The following is a 23,871-nucleotide window of genomic DNA, read 5'->3' on the forward strand; positions in this document are numbered from 1 at the left end:
CATGATGAGTCTCAAAATGCAGAAAGGAGAGTCACCAATGTCGAAGTAGAAGCCTCAGGTACCACGACCAATCGGAAAGTTAATCAATGCGAAGTACCTCAGGCACCGATCGAATAAGCAATGTTGAAGAAGTCACTTGTTGATGTAGAGTGGTCTACATCAAGCTCGATGTAATACACTAATCAGAGAGATCACTGCAGTGGAGTGTGTCGGAGTATTATCGGAGAACTCACATTTAGCTCGTGAAGTCTTCACCAAAGTTTGGAGTAGTCATGTGAAGGATTCATCGCAATGTAATGCCAAGAGCTCACATCAAGTGATGGGCAGAGAAGATAGAGTTAGCGTGGACAGCAGCTCCAAGAGAATGACAGGCAAAATGCGGGCACGAACTTGCGGGCAGTAGCTCCAAGAGAATGTCAGGCAGAAGGAGCAAATGGTGGGCTGGAGTAGAGGTCAACAATGAAGAGGATGGACAGCTCCACGTTGAGCTGGTTGCATCATGCTTGGGCTGTCAAATCATTGAGCTTTAGAACAAAATTCGCACGCAGAAATAAATTTCGTTACTTCTTGCAAGGGCTGTAACTTTCCACAGAAAACTCGGATTGCAATGATGCTCCAGATAGAAGCATCACATCGTCCACAGGTCACAGAAAGATGTAGCTGAAGGAAGGAGAAGAGAGGTGGTAGATCATGGCGTGGAGAAGAGAGTTGAAGAGAAGAGGGCAGCCTTCCAAGGAGGAGGAGTTAGAGTAGCTTCATTGGCCTCTCTCACCTCAACCTCTTGGAAGGGAAAGGGAAAGAGAGAGCAGGTCTAGGAACATGGCTCTGATACCATATGAAGAGATCTAGTAGCTAGCTAGGAACGGAATGGAAATGTTGAAAGCATAATGAAAAGCAAAATGGAAAGGAAAATGAAAGAACAAGTGCTAGGCAATGATAACAAAAAATACTCACATGTAGATAGCTTGATGTTGATTGATATCAAAAGACTCAAGACAAGTACAACACTATATAGTGTGACACTAGACTCTAGAAAGCCATAGTGTATATGGGATAACTCCCAATATGACACGTGGCATGTCTAGGACTCACTAGACTATAAAATACTCCCTAGACACCTACTACACTCATTTTTTACTCACTTTGGCTTCATTTTCCAACACTCTTGTCATCAAGCTTTGTCCCATGTGCATCTAGAACCAAAGCATATGCCATTGAGCCAAAAATTCTGAAATGACTAACCTTTGTCTTAAAGCCATACAAAGCCTCAAATGGAGTCACATTAACCAAAGATTTGGTAGGGCATCTATTCTGAATATAAGTGGCTGTCACAACTGCTTCTCCCCAAAAAGCCTTTGAGACTCTCTTAAATTTCAGCATGCATCTCGTCATTTCCATGAGAGTACGATTCTTCCTCTCAAGGAGTGGATTCTGCTGTGGTGTGTAAGGGCATGTCAAGTGATGTTTAATCCCATGCTGCTTCAAAAATCCCTGGAATACATGTAACATGTACTCTCCCCCTCTATCTGAGTTGAGTGTTCCAATTCTAGAATTGGTTTGGTTCTCAGCCATAGCTTTGAGCTCTTGAAACCAATAGAACACCTCAGATTTTTCCTTCATGAGAAAAAGCCATGTGAACCTGGAGAAGTCATCTCTAAAGGTCACAAAGTACCTTGCTCCTGTATGCGTGGGAATAGTCATGGGGCCACATACATCACTGTGCACTATCTGCAACACTCTGGTTGCCTTGACCCAATTCTTGCCTTGTTTACTGAATGGCAAGCAATGCAATTTGCCAAGTGCACACCCCTCACACACTTCATTTGCTGGTTGCTGTAATTTTAGCATTCCTTGAGTCATATTATTGTTGTACAAGTAGGACAATGCCCTGTGATGGACATGTCCAAACCTGGCATGCCATAAATCAGTTTGGGAAGTGTTTGCTACATCCAATACCTTCTGATCATAAGGCTAAGCATCAAGCTTGTATAAGCCTCTGTCATATGTGCCGCTACAACCTCATACCCTTTCTTTGGATCCTTGATCCTGCATTGGTTATCCTGAAATTCGACAACTATATGTTGTTCATGGGCAATGTTTGAAACTGAAATCAGATTTTGCCTCAAATCTGGAACATACCAAACATCTCGGATATACTTAACTTTCCCATTATCAAGCTGAATAGGAATGTGCCCAACTCCGATGATGCCTTGAGAAGCATCATTGGCACACGTAACCTGTCTGCCATGAACAGGTGTGATGCTCTCAAACCACTCCTGGCGAGGAGTCATGTGCAAGGGGGGATTTAAATGCTGAAAATCAATCACGGGATGCTTCCCTTGTTGCATCCATCTTCTCATTAAATGCAGCAAACACAAAATCTCTATCACCTTGGGCAAGATGAGCTTCACCATGTGCATCTAAAGTACGAGTTTCAGTGGGGGCTACAAAATTTTGCTAGAGCTGTCCCTTTGCCTCTTCTTTTCATTGGCAATCCTTTTCTGACACTCTGCGATGTAATGCCCTGGCTTCTTGCAATAATTGCATTTGCCATTTTTTTTATTTTTGCTTGAATTGCTTGCATTCCCCTCCTTGGGCTGAGTTCTATGGCTGTGTTTGGGCTCAAACTTTTTCTGAAATTGGCCCTTTCCACCCATGGCAAGTGCTTGCTCACCCTGATGAGAGGCTTTGGCAAAATTTGAGCATCTCTCCTCTTCGTGCAACAAAAGCCCAACTAACTCATCGAACGAGAGTGGGGCTGCCTTGAGAACAATGGTCAATGAAGTGACGAATGTACCATATGAGGGCGCTAAGCTATTAAGAGTAATAGAGACGAGCTTCTTGTCTTCTATTTCCTCATCAATACTTGTGAGCTGATCACGTAGATCAGTGATCCTGGCAATATGATCACTGATGGCTTGGCCTTCCTGCATCTCAAGATCCTTGAGCTGATTTGTCAAGGCAATGGCCCTTGCCTCATTCTTAACATGATACATGCTTGCCAATCTTTCCCATGCTGCCTTTGCATCCTTGCACGACTTGATAGTCGTCATAATGTGCCTCTTCACATTTGTGGCAATCAAAAACATCGCTTGGGCACTGCGGCAGTCAAACTTCTTCTGCTCCTCCGTCGATGCTATGGGACTAGCAGGAGGGGCTGTAGCAGTCTGCTGTCTGCCTGTAGTCTGACCCGAAGAAGCTGTGCTGGATGTAGATGAGCCGGTTGGCCTTACCTCATCCCCACTAACAATATCCCACAAGCCCTTACCAACCAAGATGTTCTTAAGCATGAATGACTCAAATCCCAAACTAATACTGGCTACAAATGCAAAGTACGACTGGCTGCTCTGAAATGCCACTGACTGCACAATGCAATCACTGCAAAAATGGCATCAACCAATCACTGCACTCTGTTGCAATCTAAAGTGCGATCCCAAACTGAAAATGCACAACCCAAATCTGAAAGAGCACACCCACGAGTGCTCAAATGCATCCAACAGAGCTCAAAAGCATCCACAACTGTAAAGTAACTACAAATGCGCCCAACAATGCAGAGAATCTGCAAATGCACCTGAGAGTGCAAGAGTATGGGCTGCAAAAACAGTCCCGAAGCGAAGTACACAGCTCAAAACACTTACTGAAAGTGCACCTTGGCCTCAAACACCTGCAAAATAGTCCACTGACTGTGTGGGCAAGCTGCAGATGACAAAGGAGCTGAAGTGAGTTGTTTGGAGCTGAATGAAGCTGTCGGAGTACTTCTAAACACAATACACGGGAGAAGCATGGAGATGCTTGGAGCTGTTGGAACACACCTGGGAGAGACTGGGGCTGAAAAGGTCTAAATCTAAGCAGAAACGCCCAAAAACAGCCAAAAACTGCTCGAATCGCCTTCTAACAAGTCGTACGGGCTCGAAATCAGGTTCCGACAAGTCGTACGGACTCGCGGCACTGTCACGTACGGACTGTACGGATGAAAAAAAAAAAAGAAAATTTCTTTTTTTTCGGGCATGAAATGGTGTGGGACAGGCTTGTTTGTATGCGGGCAGCTCCGAAATTTGAAAAAACGTCGAAATTGGACCTCAAAAGGTCAAAAAACAGCCGCTGGACTGTTGGAGCTACCTCAAGCAAAAGCTGGAGAGCTGAATGTGAGAACCAGGAACACGCACTGGAGCACCAAGCTTGCAGGAGTCTGGAAGCAAGCGCGGGAATGGGCTCTAGAGACGGAAGTGCTTTGATACCAAATGTAGGAACAAAGTGGAGACAGGTTGTGAACACAAGTGAGCAAGAGTGCGCACACAAGAAAGCTCCAATAGAAATGTTCAAATGAAACAGTACAAGTACTTGGTATATATAGTACCCAAGTACTACTGGTCAACCATAGGGTTGACTTTATGCTTACAACACCATATCTTTGTAATCTCTTACAGCCAACACTCCCAAAGTGAAAGATGGTGTAGAAATGGCCCAGGAAACACACACTGCTTAATTCAAATCTTACACTTTTTTTGTGATCACACAAGTGAATGTAGATAGAGATAGATGCAGACACAATGATTGAACCATATATAATAGAGTAGAAATACTCCAGATCTGAAGTGTTTCCTCTACATGCATGCGCACGGAGTGAGTTGGTGTTTGATGTGACATTGCGCGATCACTCTCCAAGTTCGCAGCTGCAGGAACTGAGCATACATATGGCTGCAAACTCAGCAGATGTAGGGCTGCTAGCTGAGCAATGATTGACTGGAAACTGAGCAGGTGTATGGTGGTTGCTAGCTGAGCAATTGCTGGATGCAAACTCAGCTGAGGTATGGCTGAAAACTGAGCAGGTTTATGGACAAGCAAACTGGCAATGGCTGGCTTCAAATTGAGGGGATATTGCTGCCCAAAAGAGTGGGTGATTGCTGCTTCAAGAGGGGAAGAGAGAAGGGTAGTAGTAGCAGCTCCAAGTTTTCAGTAGAGGGTAGACAAGGCTCCACAGAAGTGGAGAGGAGGAGGCTCAATGCGGAGGAACTCCAGGGCAAGAGGAAGCTCCATGAAGAAGGGAAGAGAGATACAAAGGAATGCAAGGGGTCCTCCTTATCTAGCCCAAGGAGTAACCAATTCTCCCCTCTAGAGGTGGGGTGGGTCGTTTCCATGCCTTTTGGGCTGGACTCGAGATATAACTGGACTCAATTTTGGTGGGCTCTCTTTTTGAGAAACTTTCCTTTCCCCTTTCGTGGGTTGTGGGAGATTTCCATAATTTTGGTGGGTTGGAAGAGGCTTGGTCCTAGCCATAACAAGTGGATGCCATGTGTTATGCATGGCCCTCCCAATTGTCAATTGATTTATGGTTTCATGTGTTGGGTCGTGGGAGTGCCATGTGTCAGAATGTTAGAGGCTCTTACCACATGTCATGTGTCATGTGGCTGTCCCATGCCATGCGGGTGTCCCATGCCACGTCATGCCACTCTTGCCATGTGGGTGTCCCATGCCACTTCATGTATTCCATGCAATATTTCATGCGTCATGTGCTTGTTTTCTAGGACTTTTTGGCCTTCTTTAAAGTCTCATACGTTTGGAACTGCAAGTCAGAATTCAATTCTGACCTGGGTCCGGGTCTCGGTTGGTCCTTTCTATTTTTAGCAGGTTTAGCTTAGTAAGTATGTTTCCTGTCTATCTCTACAATTTATGCAGAATGAAATTTAATTGTTTCTCCAAGATAGTAGGATTTTACAAAAACTGTTTTGGTTTCTTGAATTCATCCGACCGGGAATAGTCTCCTAGTTGAGGTACCTATGTTTTTTCCTAGACATCGTTTATAAGATTATAATAAAATTAGCTTTTTTTCAGAGAGGTGGCAGCAAGCTGCTGCTTAAAGAGACACAATGTTTCTTTGTTTAGAAATAGAGAACCCACCTATGAAAAGATAGAGCATCATCAAGCTTGCAAAAACTCTTTTTGGAACAAAAGATTAAGGGTGGTCACATGTGTCGTGCTTTAAAGAATAGCTAGATGAAAAGCACAAGCTTTATCTACTCACTAAGCCCCTCTTTACCACATGGTAAGCAAAGATGACAAAAGGGCATAGATCCTTAGCAGCAAGCTTGCTTCAAAAGGAATGCCACATCAGTCAGTGGCGATTAATTTCCAGTCCTTGTAGGGTAATAAAAGCATGATTGAATTAAGTCCATATTTTTTTACAAATCCATTAAAAACCATCCTATGAGATCCTCTTCTTAAAATTTTCACTGATCTGAAAGCCCATTAGTGCAATCTCAGTCTCTTGTTCATTCCCATCAATGCCCATGCCTGTTAATCTGGTTGTCTCAAGAGAGGAGAAATATGGGGGTCTAAACCCCTTCCAATTCAATCATCCTTCCGGTTCAATCAGAAATAAAATCGTTGTGTCCTAACTGATGCTAACTCGAGCTCATAAACCTGGCATTGGCAGCATAAAAGCTCTTTTTCTAAACAAAAAGCCAGCTTTGATGATGTATTGGGTTCTTGTGAATTTAAACCTATAATTTCATCCATATTCATTGCATATAGGAACAAGATAGCACATTCTTCATTAAACCAAAACATTATTGACATAATGAGACCCCAACATTTCACAGATATGTTATCTTCCAATCCTTAATTCTCAAGTGGATTAAGTTTCAATATGTTGAAACCTCTGGTCTTCTTTTCGATATCTGCCTGGACCCTTTCCCATATTGATGTGCAATCCAAAAGCAACTGATATAGTTGCAACTTGAATGCCTCCTGCATTTCAGAATTTCCACTAAAATGTGTCAGTACAAGTCAGGTAGTTGAAGGAAAAGACCCAAAATCATTACTGAAATCATACCATCAGTCTCCAATAAGCCTCTGTGTGGAAAACGTGTCCTTCAAGAGACTTAAGGATACTCATCACCCTCCCCTCCCCAAACTCTCTCTCTCTCTCTCTCTCTCTCTCTCTCTCTCTCTCTCGGGGAAGACATATCAACATTTAAAAGGCATCTAATCTGCAAAATCAGAACTAGTTCACATGATGTCGAGGTAGAGATGGGTAGATGGGCAAGACCCCAGATCCCAGAAAGGAAAGAACCTGCAAAATCTGCCCCAAAGAGGAAATAGAAAATGAACACCATGTACTTCTGAGATGTAGAGCCTATGCAGACATTAGAGAAGGCTATGGGGACAGCAGAGATCCAAAAAAACTAATGGACCAGCCAACCAAAAAGCTAGGAAGCCACTTGAAAGAGATTTTGGAACATTGCAATAAGGAATTAGGTCTAGCACACAAGCTAGCCCAGCAAGTACTCAATAAAGGACAAGTTTGTAATATTCTCTCTCAATAAAAATGGGATCATTATTAGTTGATAGTGATCGCCAGTCCCATCTTCGTGGGAGATTGATTGTAGACTCTTGAGTTCACATCTAGCTTGATGATTGGTTGACTTTTAGCATCATCAAGAACACAAACCTTTCCATTTTGGAACAACCACCCATTCAGAATGTAGAACTAACCACCTGTATTGTGAACATGCGAAAAAAAAGAAGTATGAGAGTTAGAACTCTATTTGAAGCCATGCTAGATACCCGGCGCTATGATGCCAAGGGTGCAAGGAAGCCAACACTTACACCTACCAAGAGGATGCCAACCAAAAAAAAAAAGGCAGTTTGAGAACCAGGCCAAAGGTAATTCTGTATCAATCTCTGGAGCTCACAACTGCATGAACTGAAGAAGACGACATGTACCATGTAGATGCTTATAAACGTGGTTCACTAGTGGAGAACCACTGGAGCTCTAGAGGCTAGACCTAGGGTAGTGAAACTCTAGTAAAGAAATTTCCTCCGGATGTTCTCCATGACCGGAGCAAACAGCTTGGTGGAGGCCATGTCCATGCCTATTAGCATCCCAAATATATAGCTGTGGTATCCCTCTCTATCCATCTGAATCAAAGATCAATTTCCAATCATGGAACTCATCACTGACCCAAAAACTTATGTGATAGTTGATGAGTACATCTACCGTAAGGTAAAAGTCCTCCAAAGCTGCCTTAAAGCATTGCACGTTCTTGATAAAGACCTTTAGAAATATGATTATGCCATCCACAGTTTACCATTAACGGAGAATTGGAGTCTCAAAAGGCCCTCTTAAGCAATGGATTAGTGAAAGGTTAGTTTTCATGATACAGTACAAGCCTGCGTGTAGGCAAGATAATGGTGGATACGGTAGATTTGGTAGATTGCACATGGTTTTGCAAGCAATGATGGACAAGGAGTAGTAGAACTAGTTTATATAAAACATGCCAGGACGGTATGTCATGATTGGCTCAATGGTCTAGAGGTTAGGGTGTAAGACTTTGAGCTAGGTGGTCAGGGGTTCAAATCCCACTAGGAGCCAAAATGCATTAACAATTTGGTAGGTGCCTCCCTCCACAAATCACAAGCAACATACATGTGGTGAGCCTGTGTTTCACAGGGTTTCACACGGCCTGCTCTGGTCCATTCACAGTGCTACATCCACGCAGCACGCACCCACTTGCACATGCCTTAAATGCACACAACCCCCCCTTTTTTGAATTTTTGAAAACATGGAAGCACACAGTTCTCCCTCGCCAATCATGGCGGTTTTCTTCTCAAAATCGATGGTATTTTCAGCATAAACCCCCCTTTTTCAAATTAAAACCATATATGAACCTTAGGCATAATAAATGCACATATGCCACCTAATATGGCATGAGACCACAAAACGGAGCCCTCTCACTGGTATACCTAAAATCCCTCATTAATTCCCTAAAACTAGGAAACACGAATTTGGGGCCTTTTTGAGACCCTAACCTCCCTAATGAATCAAGAAACTCCTTATCATCCTTGAAGGAAAGACGAAATCTCGCCATCTGTGCTTGTGAGTCAAGGAAATAACTCATCGTCTCAGCTATAAAGAGATTAAAAAAGTTGAATTTGCATTCAAATGGCCTGCCCTGAAGAAGTATGAGAGCCTCGAAATAGAAATAGCTGGAAGGAAGAGAAAAAGAAGGAGAAAATACGAAAAACGGGCAACAGGCGGTGATGAAATCCCACGTGGACGCCTTTACTATACCCTTCCCCACACAGGTCAGGCCAAAAAGAGAGCAAGACGGAAACCCTAATGAACGGATTTGGATATCAAGATTCTATGTCCTTTGCCACCTTGATTGAGAACTTGGCTCTGAGCTGAGTGATAAAGAGAAGAAACACTTGTGATCCACCGCTCAGCTTATATATACACATATATATAAAATGTTAGAGGATCCCTTCCAAAGTCCAAACTTTCTCGAAGTCAATAGTGAAGAGCTGACGACTCTGCTTGGCCCTCTTAATTAATTGCCAAAAAGAAAAGATCTTATCGAATATGCTCCTGTCCTGTAGAAAACTGGTCTTAGTGTCATGCAGAAGATCAAGGAGGGAAATGAGGGTTCTGTCTTTCCCATTGAGTCTCTAGTGAGAGGAGGGCATGATGCCATTGTCCCAAATCACTACTGACCTTTATCATATTCCAGTGTGATAAAGAAAGTAGGAGTGATGCCATCAACAGCTGATTCAATTTACAGAACGAATATATCTCAGGAAGTTGACTCTCATTATGATCATAGAAGAGTATGTTTTGATTCTTCTGCTTACAAAGATAAAACTATTGTGTGAGGTTGCCTATATGAACACTGCCATTACTCCGAACGATTCAGCAGATTCAGCCCCCATTCAGCCCTTACATAACACGAGGCAACTAGCCCTTTCTCCTCATCGATGAGATCATCAAAACATAATCCTTAAAGTTGGCAATTCCAAACAATCTCCGTCTCAATTAGAAATCGATCACTCACCCTTCAATCTGCTACTTAATAGACATCAGCATTGCGGTGCCCTCTCACTAAGGCCTCCTAACCAGTTCAACTTGCATGCAACATGATCTGAAGCATAGCACCAAATTTGTTCTAATACTAATTGAAGCGCTTAAGGTGAAGAGAAGCCTAATTACTAACAGTCCTTTCCCAACTATTAGAAGCGAACTGTGCCAACATGAATAGACAGAGTGAAGGAGAAAAGCTGACAGAAGACCCAACTTCTCACACCCGAACACTATACCAAAGTACCAACTTTGAACGAGAGAACGACCTGGCTTTTACAGCTGAGAACTAAGACATCATCTAAAAGAAGGAAGTTTACTCTGATCACGACAGCACCGCGCAGCTCATGGTGAGAAGCGAAGGAATACGAAATATCTGGTACGGGTTTTAGAACTCCGTAGTTCAAAAGAATGAGATCAGATACACGTGAGCCCATATTCGTGTATTTAGACTGTGAAAGTTCCACTAGCCTGATCCGAGCACAGTATTAATAAAATGTTGGAATTCTAGTACCTAGTAGCCAAGACGTAGTACCATGACACTCCATTCGATCGCTCAATGAAATGCGCCTTCGAAATTAAACGTGCTACAATCAGATACTATGTAGGGGATATTTCAGTAAACGAGCAGTAGAGGCTTAACAGCCCAAGGCAAGTAACTCTAGTTTTTATTAAGAAATGAAAAGAGTTGGATGTGATGCAGGGTACCAAGAAGAAAATGAAGCGTGCGCATTGACTAATACAAATGATCCAATTGACAGACGTAGAGAGTACTCGGTCTACTCATTCGAATTCCGAAATGCAGACGTGGGAAGAAAAAAATCAAGTGGAGCAGGCTGAACTCTGTGCAAGTGTGGACGGGCTACTGCAAGCAGCGGCGGCCAGACGACGTTCTTGCTGCAAAAGAGGCAATGCAAAGCAACGACGACGAAGAGAAGAGAAATACCAGGTGGATCGGAAGCGAAGGTCGAGCTACGATGGGAGGAGAGCTCCTGATTGATTTTGTTGTTAGAGGTGGTGGCGATGGATCAAGAGGGTGTTGGCGATGGATCGGCCATAGCCATAATAGACAGAGAGCTTGGGAACGTGAAAAAGGAGGTGGCCAAATCCAACCTTGTAAACTTATTATTTCTAAATATAAACTTTATACACCTTTTACATTCTAAATGCAAGCTCCAAGCTTCCAAGGCCTTCTTCTCACGTTCCACACTTTGGAGAGAGCTCACCCAATTCCTCCTTCCTATCTTTTCTCTCAACACATCACAAAACCTCGCCTACCAAAATTTGGAATGGTTTTTCTCCAGAATTCCGGAGAGCTTTTAGCTAAAATCGAGCTAAAATCTCTACTCTCTCTTAAGGAGACCAAATTTTGGAAAGATGTTTCTTGAGAAGCTTGGAGAGCTTTTTAGCTAAAAGATCTACTCTCTATTAAGGAGAGGCTTCAGTCACGACGATTGGAGATACTTCCAATGTTGGATAGATCAACTCAATATGGGCCGTTTGATGGGTCTTGTGTGCATGGATGATTTCATCCATCTCAACATCCAAGGGATCCACGCTTGTGCTAGTTTATTCTTGTTGGGGGCTAGATGTTCAACCATGCTTGAACCACCAGCAAGCTGAGGTTCTTCCATGATCAGTTGTGGCAAGCGTATTGTGAGTGTAGAATCATCTACATCTACAAACAGTGAAGCATTGCTATAGCCATGATATCAAGTCTGCCATCACTGGGATGTGCACATTTCCTGGTCACTGAACGTGATTGATCTTGGCAGATTTCGCCTTCAAAGGAATTGATGCTAGACCTTCATGGGATAAGGTGGGATGAGGGCTGGACCAAGGTCGGCAGGTCATATCGAATTAGGGCTCAAAGATTCAATTAGAGTAGATTGGAGAGTACGATTAAAATTATGTCTTGACATAAGAAAGGTGAGGGGATCACAATTGGGAGCTTTAGCACCACCCACACCATCATCATATAATCCCATTTCACTCAATACAACCCAGCGAGTGTGTTGGGGTTCAAAGTTTTTCGCAAGATCTTATACTTGACGAGTATGATTTGTAATCCCGCTCTAGCATGTAGGCAGAACTATCCAAGCCCTACATGCTTCTATGGAATTTGGTGTCGGAGATATCAATTGGGCCAAATCCTACAAGCAAAAGGACTTGTTAAAATTGTGGATTCCATGAGGGGGGCTCCTTACAAAATGTGCAAATCATGCCTACCTGACCTTCTGCAAGAAAGAGCCGAGACAAGGATCATTCATGGTGGGTGAACTCCAAGGAAGTTATCCAATTTATCGATGATTTTGACAAATTTCAAAATCATACATGCATGGGCAATCCACCAAGAGATTTAGATCTGACAATCATTGAAGCAACACTTCAAATATCCAGACCTTTTGAACACACAAGGAGGAAAGGAAGGAAGATTTTCCTACTATTCCACACTCACTACCTATCATCTGTTTTGGCATGGAGACTACCTATTAAATCTGAATTTGCACCAATTTATGTTCAAATGTGGAGCAGATGTGAAGCTTGCAAGGAAAGGGGAATAATGGGATTATCAAAATGGGAGGCACATATTACTCGACTAGCTTCTCAAAGGATGTTCCTTATGGTCCTTTGTGATGATTAAATACGTACTTTTGGTTGGTATGCTAAAATATGCTACTACTTGATGGGGAGATAAAGAGAACCAAGGACAAGAGGAAATTAATCCTAAAAATACTCCTCCAAGACTGTATTAGGAAAATCGGGAATATCCCAAGTCCCATTTTTTTTAGAAATCTTAATTTTGGTGAAAAAAAAGAGAGATTTTGAAGTGTATTTTTCTTAAAGTACATAGCACCAATCTCAAAAGTTATGGAAAAATATGAGATTCATGAGTATATCTTGAAGTTAGTTAGACCAATATAGGGGAATAAATTATGAAAAAATATGACATTCATGAGTATATATTGAAGTTAGTAAGACCAATCGGTGGATAAATTAGTTTCAAATCCGTTATTGTCTCCCATATTTTCAATTTCATTATAGTACAATTAAATTATTCTTTCTTATTTAGTAGATATTGCATTTAATTTTCTTTCTTTGCGTGTGACCAAATACAAAATTGACAAAATATGAATAGGGAAGAGGAGAAGAGTGGAGATCAGGAGAGAGGGCACAGCTAGAGAGCACACCACAAATGACTAACCATACACTAGATTTAGTTGAAAAAATAGAATATATACAAATCCATTTAGGGTTAGGGTTAGGGGATCTAACCCTTTCCTTCATGTGATCATATGTGCTATGCACATATGATCACATGATGGTGCTATGCACACATGATCACATGACGTTGAGCGTGAACTCTCAACACCTTCCCTCAAGATCAACTCCACGAAGTAGGCCTTCCCTCAAGATGATGATTCTGGGGAATCGAAGAAGGACTGAGCATTACATTCCATCAGACCCCTTTAATGGGAATGTCCTTCCTCTGCGTCAAACCAAGAGCTAATTGGTGTTTCTCGAAAAGCTCTTTACCGAGTGGTTTAGGAAAGATGTCTGCAATAGTCTCTTTGCTATCACAATGCTGCAGTGTGATGTCACCAAGTAACACTCTTTCTCTGATGAAGTACTCTCTGACATCAATGTGCTTTGTCCTGGAGTGATATACTGGATTCTTGGCCAACACTTGAGCCGATTGATTAAAACAGTATATTGTTGTGTTGAACTCTGTAGATAAGTCTTGTTTCGATTTTTTGAAGAAGCTATCCTTGCTTCTAGTCACAAGCAGAGTGCAATAGTAATGTCTTCCCCTTGAATTTTGTGGTAGAGAGTATGATCTACATCGGACTTCATGTATCCTAGATCAGCAAAATACTTGTCGATTCTACTGTACGAACTTCTGGGTGCTTGCTTTAAGCTATAGAGACTTTTCTTAAGATGGCAAACCTTATTCTCTTTTCCTGGTTCAACATAACCTTCTGGTTGTTGCATGTAGACTTCCTCGTCTAGGTAACCATTGAGAAATGCATTCTTGACATCAAGATGATACACATTCCATCTGCTGAGTGTTGCTAGTGATATCAAGAATCATATGGAATCCGTCTTTGCTACTGGAGCATAAGTCTCATCATAGTCCTGACCATATTGCTGTGCAAATCCTTTTGCAACTAGTCTGGCTTTGTATCTTTGAATACTTCCATTTGGATTGTACTTCACTTTGTATACCCATTTGTTTGCTATGGCCTTATTTCCTGGTGGAAGGTTGCATAATTCCCAAGTCCATTTCTTCATTCATAGCAGTTTGCCATTCTAACTTGTCTATTGCATCTTCGAAGTATACTAGCTCTTGTGTAGCCATGATGGTAGTCATAAGAGCATAGTTGGTAGTTTCAACCTGAATTGCTTTGCCTTTCTGAGCATATGTCAATCTGGCTAGAGGTCTGCTTTCCCTAGTAGACCGCCTGAGCTGCTGTGGCTTTGCTTGGGGTGTTTCTGGAAATTCTTGCTCTTCTTCATTAACCTGTTCTATAGATGATTGTGAAATCGGTGCTTCCATCTCCTGTGTGTTTGAGGTTTTCCATTCTGATTCCTCATCAAAGATTACATCTCTGGAGATAATGACCTTGAAATTGATGGGATCATGTACAACTTGTATGCTTTGCTTTCTTCACTGTAGCCAACCATGATGCATTTGCATGACTTCGCATCCAATTTCTAGCGATGATCATCATGTATGTGGGTATATGCTATGCAACCAAATATGCGGAGATGCCGAATGTGTGGCTTATGTCCAGTGAATGCTTCATAAGGAGTCATACCTTGTATCGGTTCGGTAGGAAGCCGATTCAGGAAATAATTTGTTGTGGCTATTGCTGCTGTCCAATACTAATTTGGAAGATGCTTTTTACTAAGCATTGCTCTAGCACTGTCTGCTAAAGTCCCATTCTTCCTTTCAGCTCTTGCATTCTACTGAGGAGTATCTGCACATGTGAATTGTCTTCGAATGCCGTGACTTCTGCAAAAGTTAATGAATGCCAAAGACATGTATTCACCTCCTCTGTCTAATCTCATGACTTTGATCTTCTGCCTGCTTGGTTTTCTACCATGGCTTTGAATTCTTGAAATCTAGAAAACACTTCAGATTTCTCTTTAAGAAAGTAGACCCAACAATATATGTTGTAGTTGTCGATAAAAGTCAAGTAGTAAAGTGAACCATTGATGCTACGGGTCTGGGCATAACCCCATACATCTGTATGTATTAAATCAAGAATACCTCATGCACGAGAGGTACTTCTGCCAAAGTTGGTTCGCTTTTGTTTGTCGAAGTAGCATGCTTCGCAAACTTTTTGAAGAAACTGTAGCTTAGGAATCCCAATTGCCATATTTTGATCCTTGAGGTCTAACAAGTACTTGAAATTGGCATGACCATATCTCTTGTGCCATTTTGCAGATAGTGGCATCTGTTGTGGTTGAGCTAACATGGCATGCTTATCTGGTACTGTAGCTAGCATTTTGTATAAGTGTCCTTCCTTGACACCTTTTGCTACTAGCTGACACCTTTTGGATTTGTCTGTGATAGTGCATTCATCTCCGTCGAAGATGACTCTGTAGTTGTGTTCCGTCATTTGACCTACTGACAAGAGGTTCTTGTTGAGCTTAGGAACATAGAGCACATCTTTCACCAATCCTTTCGTACTAGTGAAATTGTTCATAGGGATAACGCTTGTCCCTTGAACTGGATTCGGTGTATTGTTTGCTGTGTAAATGACATTTTTCTGACCTTCTAATGGCTTCATTTGTGTGAACCATTCCTGATGATTTGTCATGTGAGATGATGCACCGCTGTCGATATACCAAGGATCCTGTTCTGGTTGGTCGACTTGATAGTTGAAATCCTCTTTTGGATTGTAGTTAGTGTCTAGGTACACTGCATCAGTCTGCTACATTTCCTCGTTTGTAAGAAACATATTCCCATGTTCATTTGCAAAATGACTGTGACTAGAATGGCCACCACGATGATTTCCTCTACTGCAAAAATTCCCTCAATTACTGCTCGATTGACCGCCTTGGTCGTACTGCTTCTTGCAGCAATCTCTTTCATAGTGTCCAAACTTGTGACAGTAGTTGCATTGAATGTTTGACACATTGGTGGATGCATTACCTTATCCTTGGAATCTTCCTCGGTTGGAATGATTTCCTCTTTGTTGATTCTAATATTGCTAAGGATGATGCGAATGCTGATGCTGATGCTAATACTAACTTTGCCGATGACTCTATTGCTGATGATGACCACTTTTCTAGTATGATCTACCTCTGCCTCTGCTTTTGTTTGAAGCTATGAATGCCTGATCATTAGAATGACCTTTCCGTGCTTGAATGACTTGCATCCTGAGTTCTTACCAAGTAGGATGAACTGAAGTTCTTCCAGTGTTGGAATTTGCCATTGGATGGCAATACTCTAGACTAGATTCTCATATCCCTCTCCTAGTCCATTGAGGATTACTTGACTATGGGGTTCATAGTCTCTTCTGCTATTGCAAGTTGATTGTTGTAGTCTTTTATCCGGAGTACATAAGCATGACCAGTTTCGCTATTGTTGCGAAAACTCTGGTTGATTTGGTTTCTCGGTGTGAGAATCCTGGAAGTGTTCTTTGACTCGTAGAGAGCTGCGAACATATCCCATGCTTCTTTCGATGTCTTGATTGTGTTGAGCTGTCCTAGCATGACATCTTGCACATTCTGCTTGATCAGATGATAAGCGTACTTGTCTTTCTTATCCCATTCTTCCTGAGCTCGGGTATTGGCAGGATCTCCTATAGGTGCACAAACTATTTGTGTAGTTGTAGATCCCGCTGCTGGTGCTGTGACAACAGGTGGAGTAGAGCTACTGGTGGGTGGATCGTCCAATGGTCTAGGTGTAGACCCATCAACATACTCCCATTTGTCATGAAGTACAAGAATGGTCTCTATTCGGTATTTCCATGTACCATAATTGGAGTTGTCTAGCTTAGCAGATGCCTCCAGATTGAGGTTGCTAGTCGTAGACATGGTGAAAGAAATGTACTCAAAGTGTCATGAAAATCTCTATATGAATCAACTACAAAAACACTGATTGTGCCAAGTGGAATCTGAACTGTCGGTGAAGATAGAACTGCAATGTATAAAATCCGATTTGTGTTACAAGGCTTGTGGCAAATGATGTTGGGAATAGCCAAGAGGCTTTACAAGGCTGAAATGATGTGCACAATGCCGTGAAATAGCCGAATAGGCTTTACAATGGTGGCATGTGTGTGTGAAATCAAATCATTTGCTACCTGCCCCACTGAACAATCGGCAATGCCTCTGAACAACTCTGAAGTCTACTCACTGAACTGATGAATGTCAGGTTTTAGGTAATGTGATGATGTGAAACCGTATGTGAGCATATGGACTTACTCCAAGTAGGTACTAGTCGGGAATTTCGGGCATGGCTTAGATTGGCAAATTGGGGAGATTCAAAGTGTCCCCTCTATGGTGATCTAGTCTACTCTGATCTAGATCTATATCAACCATCGATCGATGAAAGAACAACAAATAATTCCTTTTCTTTTGTTCTTTTTAAAAGCTAGATTAGATGCGTCAATGTAGAGGCTGATGTGCATGAAGGAAGTGGTTTTGTCAATGGCAAGGCTCAAATGTGAGTGTAACTTGTGCCAAAGTGTGTGCCTGATGTGATGAACACGTAGAGTACAAAAAAATGAGCGACTTTTCTTTTTGGAGTGCCCTCAAATTCTTCCTAGATTAAGAGATATGACTTGATCTAGGTGGAGGGGCAAAAGGAGTGCAAATGTGCTCAATGATGATGTGTCACTGTGGGTCACATGTAGTGATGATGTGGTAATGTGCCTAGCAAGAGGTGTGCCTGTGGAGTACTGATGAGCTGGCAGGAGTGGTGTGACATGAAGTTGGGGGTAATAAACTTCACGCACCTCTTCACTTCCTACTGCTTTTGAACTGAGTGACAAAGATATTTATCATTGAGAAAGGGACATCAAAAAGAAGCTTTTATGCCAAGATACAACACCATACTTTCCTCCCTCAAATGAGAATGAAGATGGTAACATCCCAAGTGATGTTGTACTCAAGCATAGGGAGAAGGAAAGGATCAACAGAGGCCATAATCTCAGCAAGCAGGTCTGCGCCAAAGAGAAGAGCGATACATTGTTGAAAGAAGATCTTGCATCTCAACATGACATGAACTGATATATATCAAGGAGTTTGAAGGGGCTGATTGGGTCGAATGGGTAGGTTCCCAGGAAACATTGCACCTCCTTCATAGATAACTTTACAATTAGCTCAAAACACTCTTAGACACAGAGGCCTATAACTTTCAATAGAGACATGATATCAAAGATTCAAACACATATAGAGATGCTCCTGGAGATGAGCTTCATGCTGATATACATTTCGTAAGAAACAAAGAAGCAGCTAGAAAGTTATGGGCGGTTTACTAGACGGGGGAAAAATTTGTCATGAAAACAGATTGTCAAACACAGAGACTCATAACTTTTTGCTGTAGTATCTGATTCAAGGTCTAATCACATAAAAAAATGCACCTTCAAGAGAGCTTCACACTGATATAAGTTTCATCAAAATCAGACTACCGAGCGAAAACTTATGAGCAAAACACTAACAGGGGGTCAAATTGTCATAAAACTACCCTCCACCCATGGTAATTTTGCCTGAGCAGGATGCTCCCTCAAGACTCCACCTTCATCAACGATCCACCACTCATAGATTTTCCCTAAAAGAGGGTAAGTCACTCACTTGGTGGCTCAAGAAATGGATGGACCATGTGTGTGCAATGAGTGGCCGAATAGAAAGAACTTTTAAGGCTTTGAAAGAAAGAAAAGGGAAGAGAGTCCAGAGGGGGAATACGAAGTGATCTTCATTGTCAATAGAGTGAGACTCCACTCCAATGCAACTCAAAATACTACAAACACAAGGGAGAAGAAGAGGTTTCATATGTACAAGAGGGAGCGGAAGCTCCAAGACTACTCATAGAGAGGGAATGAACTAGAGAGTGGTGGACTCAAGACTCTCCATAAGAGAATATCTACAAGAGGGAGATAAGGCTCATGGAAGAGGCTTGAGGAGACTAGGGCTACAGCAACATGAGGCCTAATGGTGGAAGAGATGTTGAACAAGGGAGAGGAGGGCTCCTTTTATAGAGATTTTGTCACCCTCCTTCACCCATTTACAATTGCTACCTGTAGATTCCTTTCCCCATTAATGACATAAGACCGTATGTCACCATCCATGTCCTTTTTGGCTACTCTTGCCATGTGTCCCATCAAAAGATGCTCAAGACTCTTAAAATATTGAGAAAGTCAAGAGTCTCCCCACATGGAGCCCATAGGGACCCTCTCTTTTCCATATGCCCACAACCTCCTTATTCCACATAGGAATTCTAGAAGGATTCCTCTTGATTCCACACTCCTTCGCATGCCATCCACATGCTTGGCATGTGATCTCTCTTATATTATTGGAACACATGGACATGAGTCCACCTCTTTATATGACTCACTCTTCCTATTTTCTAAAAACCCCATAATATCCCATACACAAATAACTCTTACCCCATACCAAGGTATTTATCATTCATACACATGGAATTTACAATGATCCATTCCACTCATTCTCTCAATCCCATACAATATCTTAGAAAATAGAAATAAGTGAGAGCCGCTAGGCCATCACTTGATACTCAAACTCTTATCAAACATAGAGAAAAATAATACCAATGCCAAATAAAAAATATCAATTGTGGGCATCACATCTTTCCCCCCCCAGCAGATCCTCTCTACTGATAGAGAGGGTTTGCTGGCCCTCAAGGTGGTCGAGCATAGAAGAATTTAAGGCAATGCTCATTGGTGCGTCCAGGTATCACCGTGCCTTGGCCTCTACCCATCAAGTCACATAATCTGTGGCCACCAATAAATAATGCTTTGAGCGAGGGAGTGGTCCCACAAAGTCCAACCCCCACCTCTCAAATGGTCCATATGATGGAATAGGCTTCAAGGGCCCAAGAATCAACAGTCGCCTTCTAAACTTTTGGCATACTTTACAACTTTGACACCATTCATATACATCCTTATGGAGGCGTGGCCAAAAGTAACCTGCATTAAGAATTCTCATAGCTGTGCTTGCTAAAGCAAAATGACCAGAGCATTCATGACACATTTCTAGGATTCTCCTAGTCTCCATGGGATGGACCACCTGACGAAGCACCTTATCTTTTCTCAATTTATAAAGAATGTCATCAACAATAGTATAGGGACAAGCCTTCCTTACCAATCTCTACTTCTTTTGTGGAGATAACCCTCGAGGAAGCATACCTTCTTTCACATATTGGTCAATATCTTGCAGTTGTGGCCATCCAGTGTCTACCAAAGAAACCACCCCTCAGGCTTGTTCTACAATGGCTTGAGTAGCTAACTCATCTGCCTTTTGATTTTCTTTTCTGTTTATATGAACAAACTTGCAAAAATCAAACTGGCTACATAGTGCCATAGCCTTTTGATTAAGCTTCTTCAAATGAGGACTTCTTATCTTGTAATGCCCTTGCATTTGCTTTATAATAAGCTGAGAATCTTCTCTTACTTCCAATTCTTTAACTTGACTTTGAAGACAACCCTCCAAACCAAGAATCAAAGCATTATACTCAGATGCATTATTAGTTGTGATACCTGGAAGCTCTTGTCCTCTTGCCCACACCTCTTGACCTTCAGAATTCATCAAGACTATCCCCTCGGCTCCTTGTTGGCATGAATGACTAAAAGCCCCATCAAAATACAAAACAAAAGATGTTGGTGGTGTATCCTTTTCATCTTTAATGTTCTCCTTACATTTCTTTTCTTCTCCTAGATCCTCTCATCTTGTGAGCAAATATGCCATAGTGGACCTAGTGGTATTTTCAATGACAAAAGAGAAAGAGAACTCTTGAATCTCTGACAACCATTTTGCAAATCTCCCCCCAGGATTAGGCTTGCGAACTAGATATGCTATTACAGACTGAGAGGTAAGGAAGAAAAATGGTCGAGGTAATAAATAGGAGCGAAACTTTCTGACTAAAAAAAGCAAAGAGATGGCTTGCTGCTCCATTTCTTCATACCTTATTTCCACCTCTGTAAGCTGTCGGGTGGCATAATAGATGGGTTGCGTTCTACCTGCCTCTCCTTTTTGTTAACTGAAATTCAAAGATACACTTGGATTTACATAAAAGTCTTGAGACCAATCAGGGGGCTTCAATATTGGGCCCTTACTCATGGCCTCCTTGAGTTTCTGAAAAGACTCTCGTTGCTCCATACCCCATTGGAAAAAAACTCCTTTTCTTGTCAACAAGTGCATGGGATGCACTATCTCTATGAAATCATCACAAAAGCGTTGATAATACTTGCTTTTTCCTAGAATTCTGCAAACACCAGTGACACTCTTAAGACTTGGAAATGCCATGATTGCTTGAACTTTGTCAGGATCCATTTGCAAGCCTTCTTTAGACACAATATGCCCCAACAAGACTACTTTTGTTTGAGCCAAATGACACTTGCTAGGATTTAGACACCCTTTTGCTTCATCCTAGCTAAGGCCATCTTTAACTTCTCCATGCGATTTATGCGTCGAGACTAAATGCAAAAATCATTCAAAAATACCCTTATGAACTTTCACAAGTAAGGCTCAAGGACTTGACTCATGAACCTTGGAAAGGTAGCGCATTGGTTAACCCGAAAGGCATCACTCTGTAAGCAAAAACTCCCCAAGTTGTGACAAATGATGTTTTCTTTTGATCTTCCTCTCGAATACAAATTTGAAAGTACCCAGAATACCCATCACATACAGAATACATCTCATGCCCTACTACTTGGTCTAGCATTTCATCTTGGAATGGCAAAGGAAAATGATCCCTCTTAGTGCACGCATTCAAAGGACGAAAGTCCACACAAACCCGCCACTTATTTCCTTCTTTGGTGTGACAACTACAGGAGATATCCATTCTGAATCATCAATAGGAAAGATGAATCCCACCTCAAGTAGTTGTGTTACCTCTTTCTTTAGTGCATCAGCTTGGATCACTTCCAATTGCCTTAAGCATTGCACCACTGGCTTGCTTTCTGGCTTCAACTCAATCTTGTGCTCCACAAGAGAGACTGGTCAAACCTGTGAATAGCTTGTTGCAAAGAGACATGGAAAATCATCTAACGTATCCAAGTACTAGAGCTTCTCACTACCTGATAGAGAATCACCAAGAAGCTCTTCATTGCGTTGGCATTGTTTAGTGTGCTCCACATCCTCCACATGATGTGCCTCTACAAGATCTTCTTGTACCACCGCCTTGTTCCCTCCTGACTCATACCAATCAACACCAAGACAAAGACCAAAGGCCACTCCTTCCACCTCACCCTCTAAGCTGGACTCCTACGAGCTACACCCTGTCTCTTCTTCTTCATCGGTTAAGTCAGAGCTCGAACTCTCTGATGTTGAAGACTCCTCCTTGACAACTTCCTTTTTGTGACTTCTGATGTTGAAGTGCACCTTCTTATCATTTCCCTGCAAAATCAATTCTCCAGTATCCCACTTTTGAACAGCCTTCACCTTGCATAGCCAAGGCCTTTCCAAAATCAATGGATAGGCACGTGCATTTGGCTTGGTAGGGATTACCTAAAAAGTAGTCGGCAAATTCCACATACATCCACTTCTATATTCTTCACAACACCCAAGGTCTTTACCCTAGTGTTGTCAGCCAATTTGATGTGATAAGGAGAGGTAGTACTAGAGTATTTTAAATAAGCATCTATCATGGTCTTCTCACTCATGACATTAATTGATGCTCCTCCATCAATGTAAACATTAGAAATCACTTGACCATCAATGATCACATCAACCACAGGTACATCATCACCAACATCTACATCTACCTTTTGAACAATAGGAATGGTACTTTTCTTCTTTTTCTTCTTTGACATTCTTGTGCTTGCTAGCTTTCCCTATTATTTTGTAGTTTTGGAGACAAAGTAAGTAATTGACCAAAGGTGATATGAGCTTCCTTTCCTTTAAAGTCGGACAACAAGTCATAGCTTCCAATGCCTTGTCCTAAAGGAAAGTTCGACTGGCTAATTCTCCTTCTAGATGCCCTCTTTTTATTAATACGGCATTCCTCTTCCTGATGTTCCCGATCTACTTCTTCCTTGCTTTCTTTTTCTTCTTTTGCTTAGCCACGCCCCCATTTAGCCATCATTACCTCTCTTTCCTCATCCCCTGAAGAAGCTTCTAACAAGGATACTTGTTTTTCTTCTTTCTTTCTCAATCTAGGACACTCAGGGCGATAGTGACCTTTTTCATTGCATTCACTGCAAGTGACCCCACTCTTATCTCGAGGCCTATACTCACTCTTTGGTGCTCTAAGTTATTGTGCATTAACCAAATGCAATTTCAAATCAGCAAACTCTGCCATCAATTGGGAGATATTATGATCTAACTTAGAGGACTTTGGTACTGGAGGAGTGCCCATTACCTCCACCTTAGAAGTTGAAACTGTTGAAGACACAAAAGAGGATTCGATCTTTAGAGAAGCTTCTTTCTTGGTCGCAATGCAAAGTGCCTCCATGTATGTTGTTGGATCTTTACTCATTACTTTCGAGCGAAGACGAGGCTCCAAAGGCATAACAAATTTGCTCATCTTTAAGTGCTCCATCCCTACAAGACTTTGAGGGGCCGATGATGCAAATGCCACAGCTCGAAAAGCTACCCTTTCATACTTTGTCCATAAAGTTTCATATTGGATTGCCAACGTAGAGACCATCTCACCCTCTCCTTGATAGAACTAGTCCAACTGCAACATCAAAGCATTTGGCAACTCCACTGCCCCAAATCTCTACTTCATTGCAGCCACCACTTGATCCTAGTCCTCCTTGGTAGAGTCTAGCAAGGCCTCATGCCAACTCAAGGCTATACATTCAAGAAAATCAGGCAAAATC

General features: G+C 42.0%; 1 protein-coding gene across 1 annotated transcript in view; it reads right to left on the bottom strand.

The window, feature by feature from the left end:
• LOC147898510 (mitochondrial outer membrane protein porin of 36 kDa-like) overlaps positions 1–23,871 on the bottom strand; it is a 72,042-nt gene that overhangs the window by 28,682 nt on the left and 19,489 nt on the right. Inside the window, exons 3-4 of the mRNA XM_087379186.1 lie at positions 10,803–10,987; positions 6,657–6,747 (exon numbers count right to left, since the gene is read on the bottom strand). Coding sequence (XP_087235312.1) covers positions 6,657–6,747; positions 10,803–10,987 — 276 coding nt within the window. The remainder of the gene's footprint in view (positions 1–6,656; positions 6,748–10,802; positions 10,988–23,871) is intronic.

Source organism: Dipteris shenzhenensis, chromosome 9 (assembly GCF_047967505.1).
Source record: "Dipteris shenzhenensis isolate YYH24624 ecotype China chromosome 9, Dip_SZ_1.0, whole genome shotgun sequence".
Lineage (NCBI taxonomy): Eukaryota > Viridiplantae > Streptophyta > Polypodiopsida > Gleicheniales > Dipteridaceae > Dipteris > Dipteris shenzhenensis.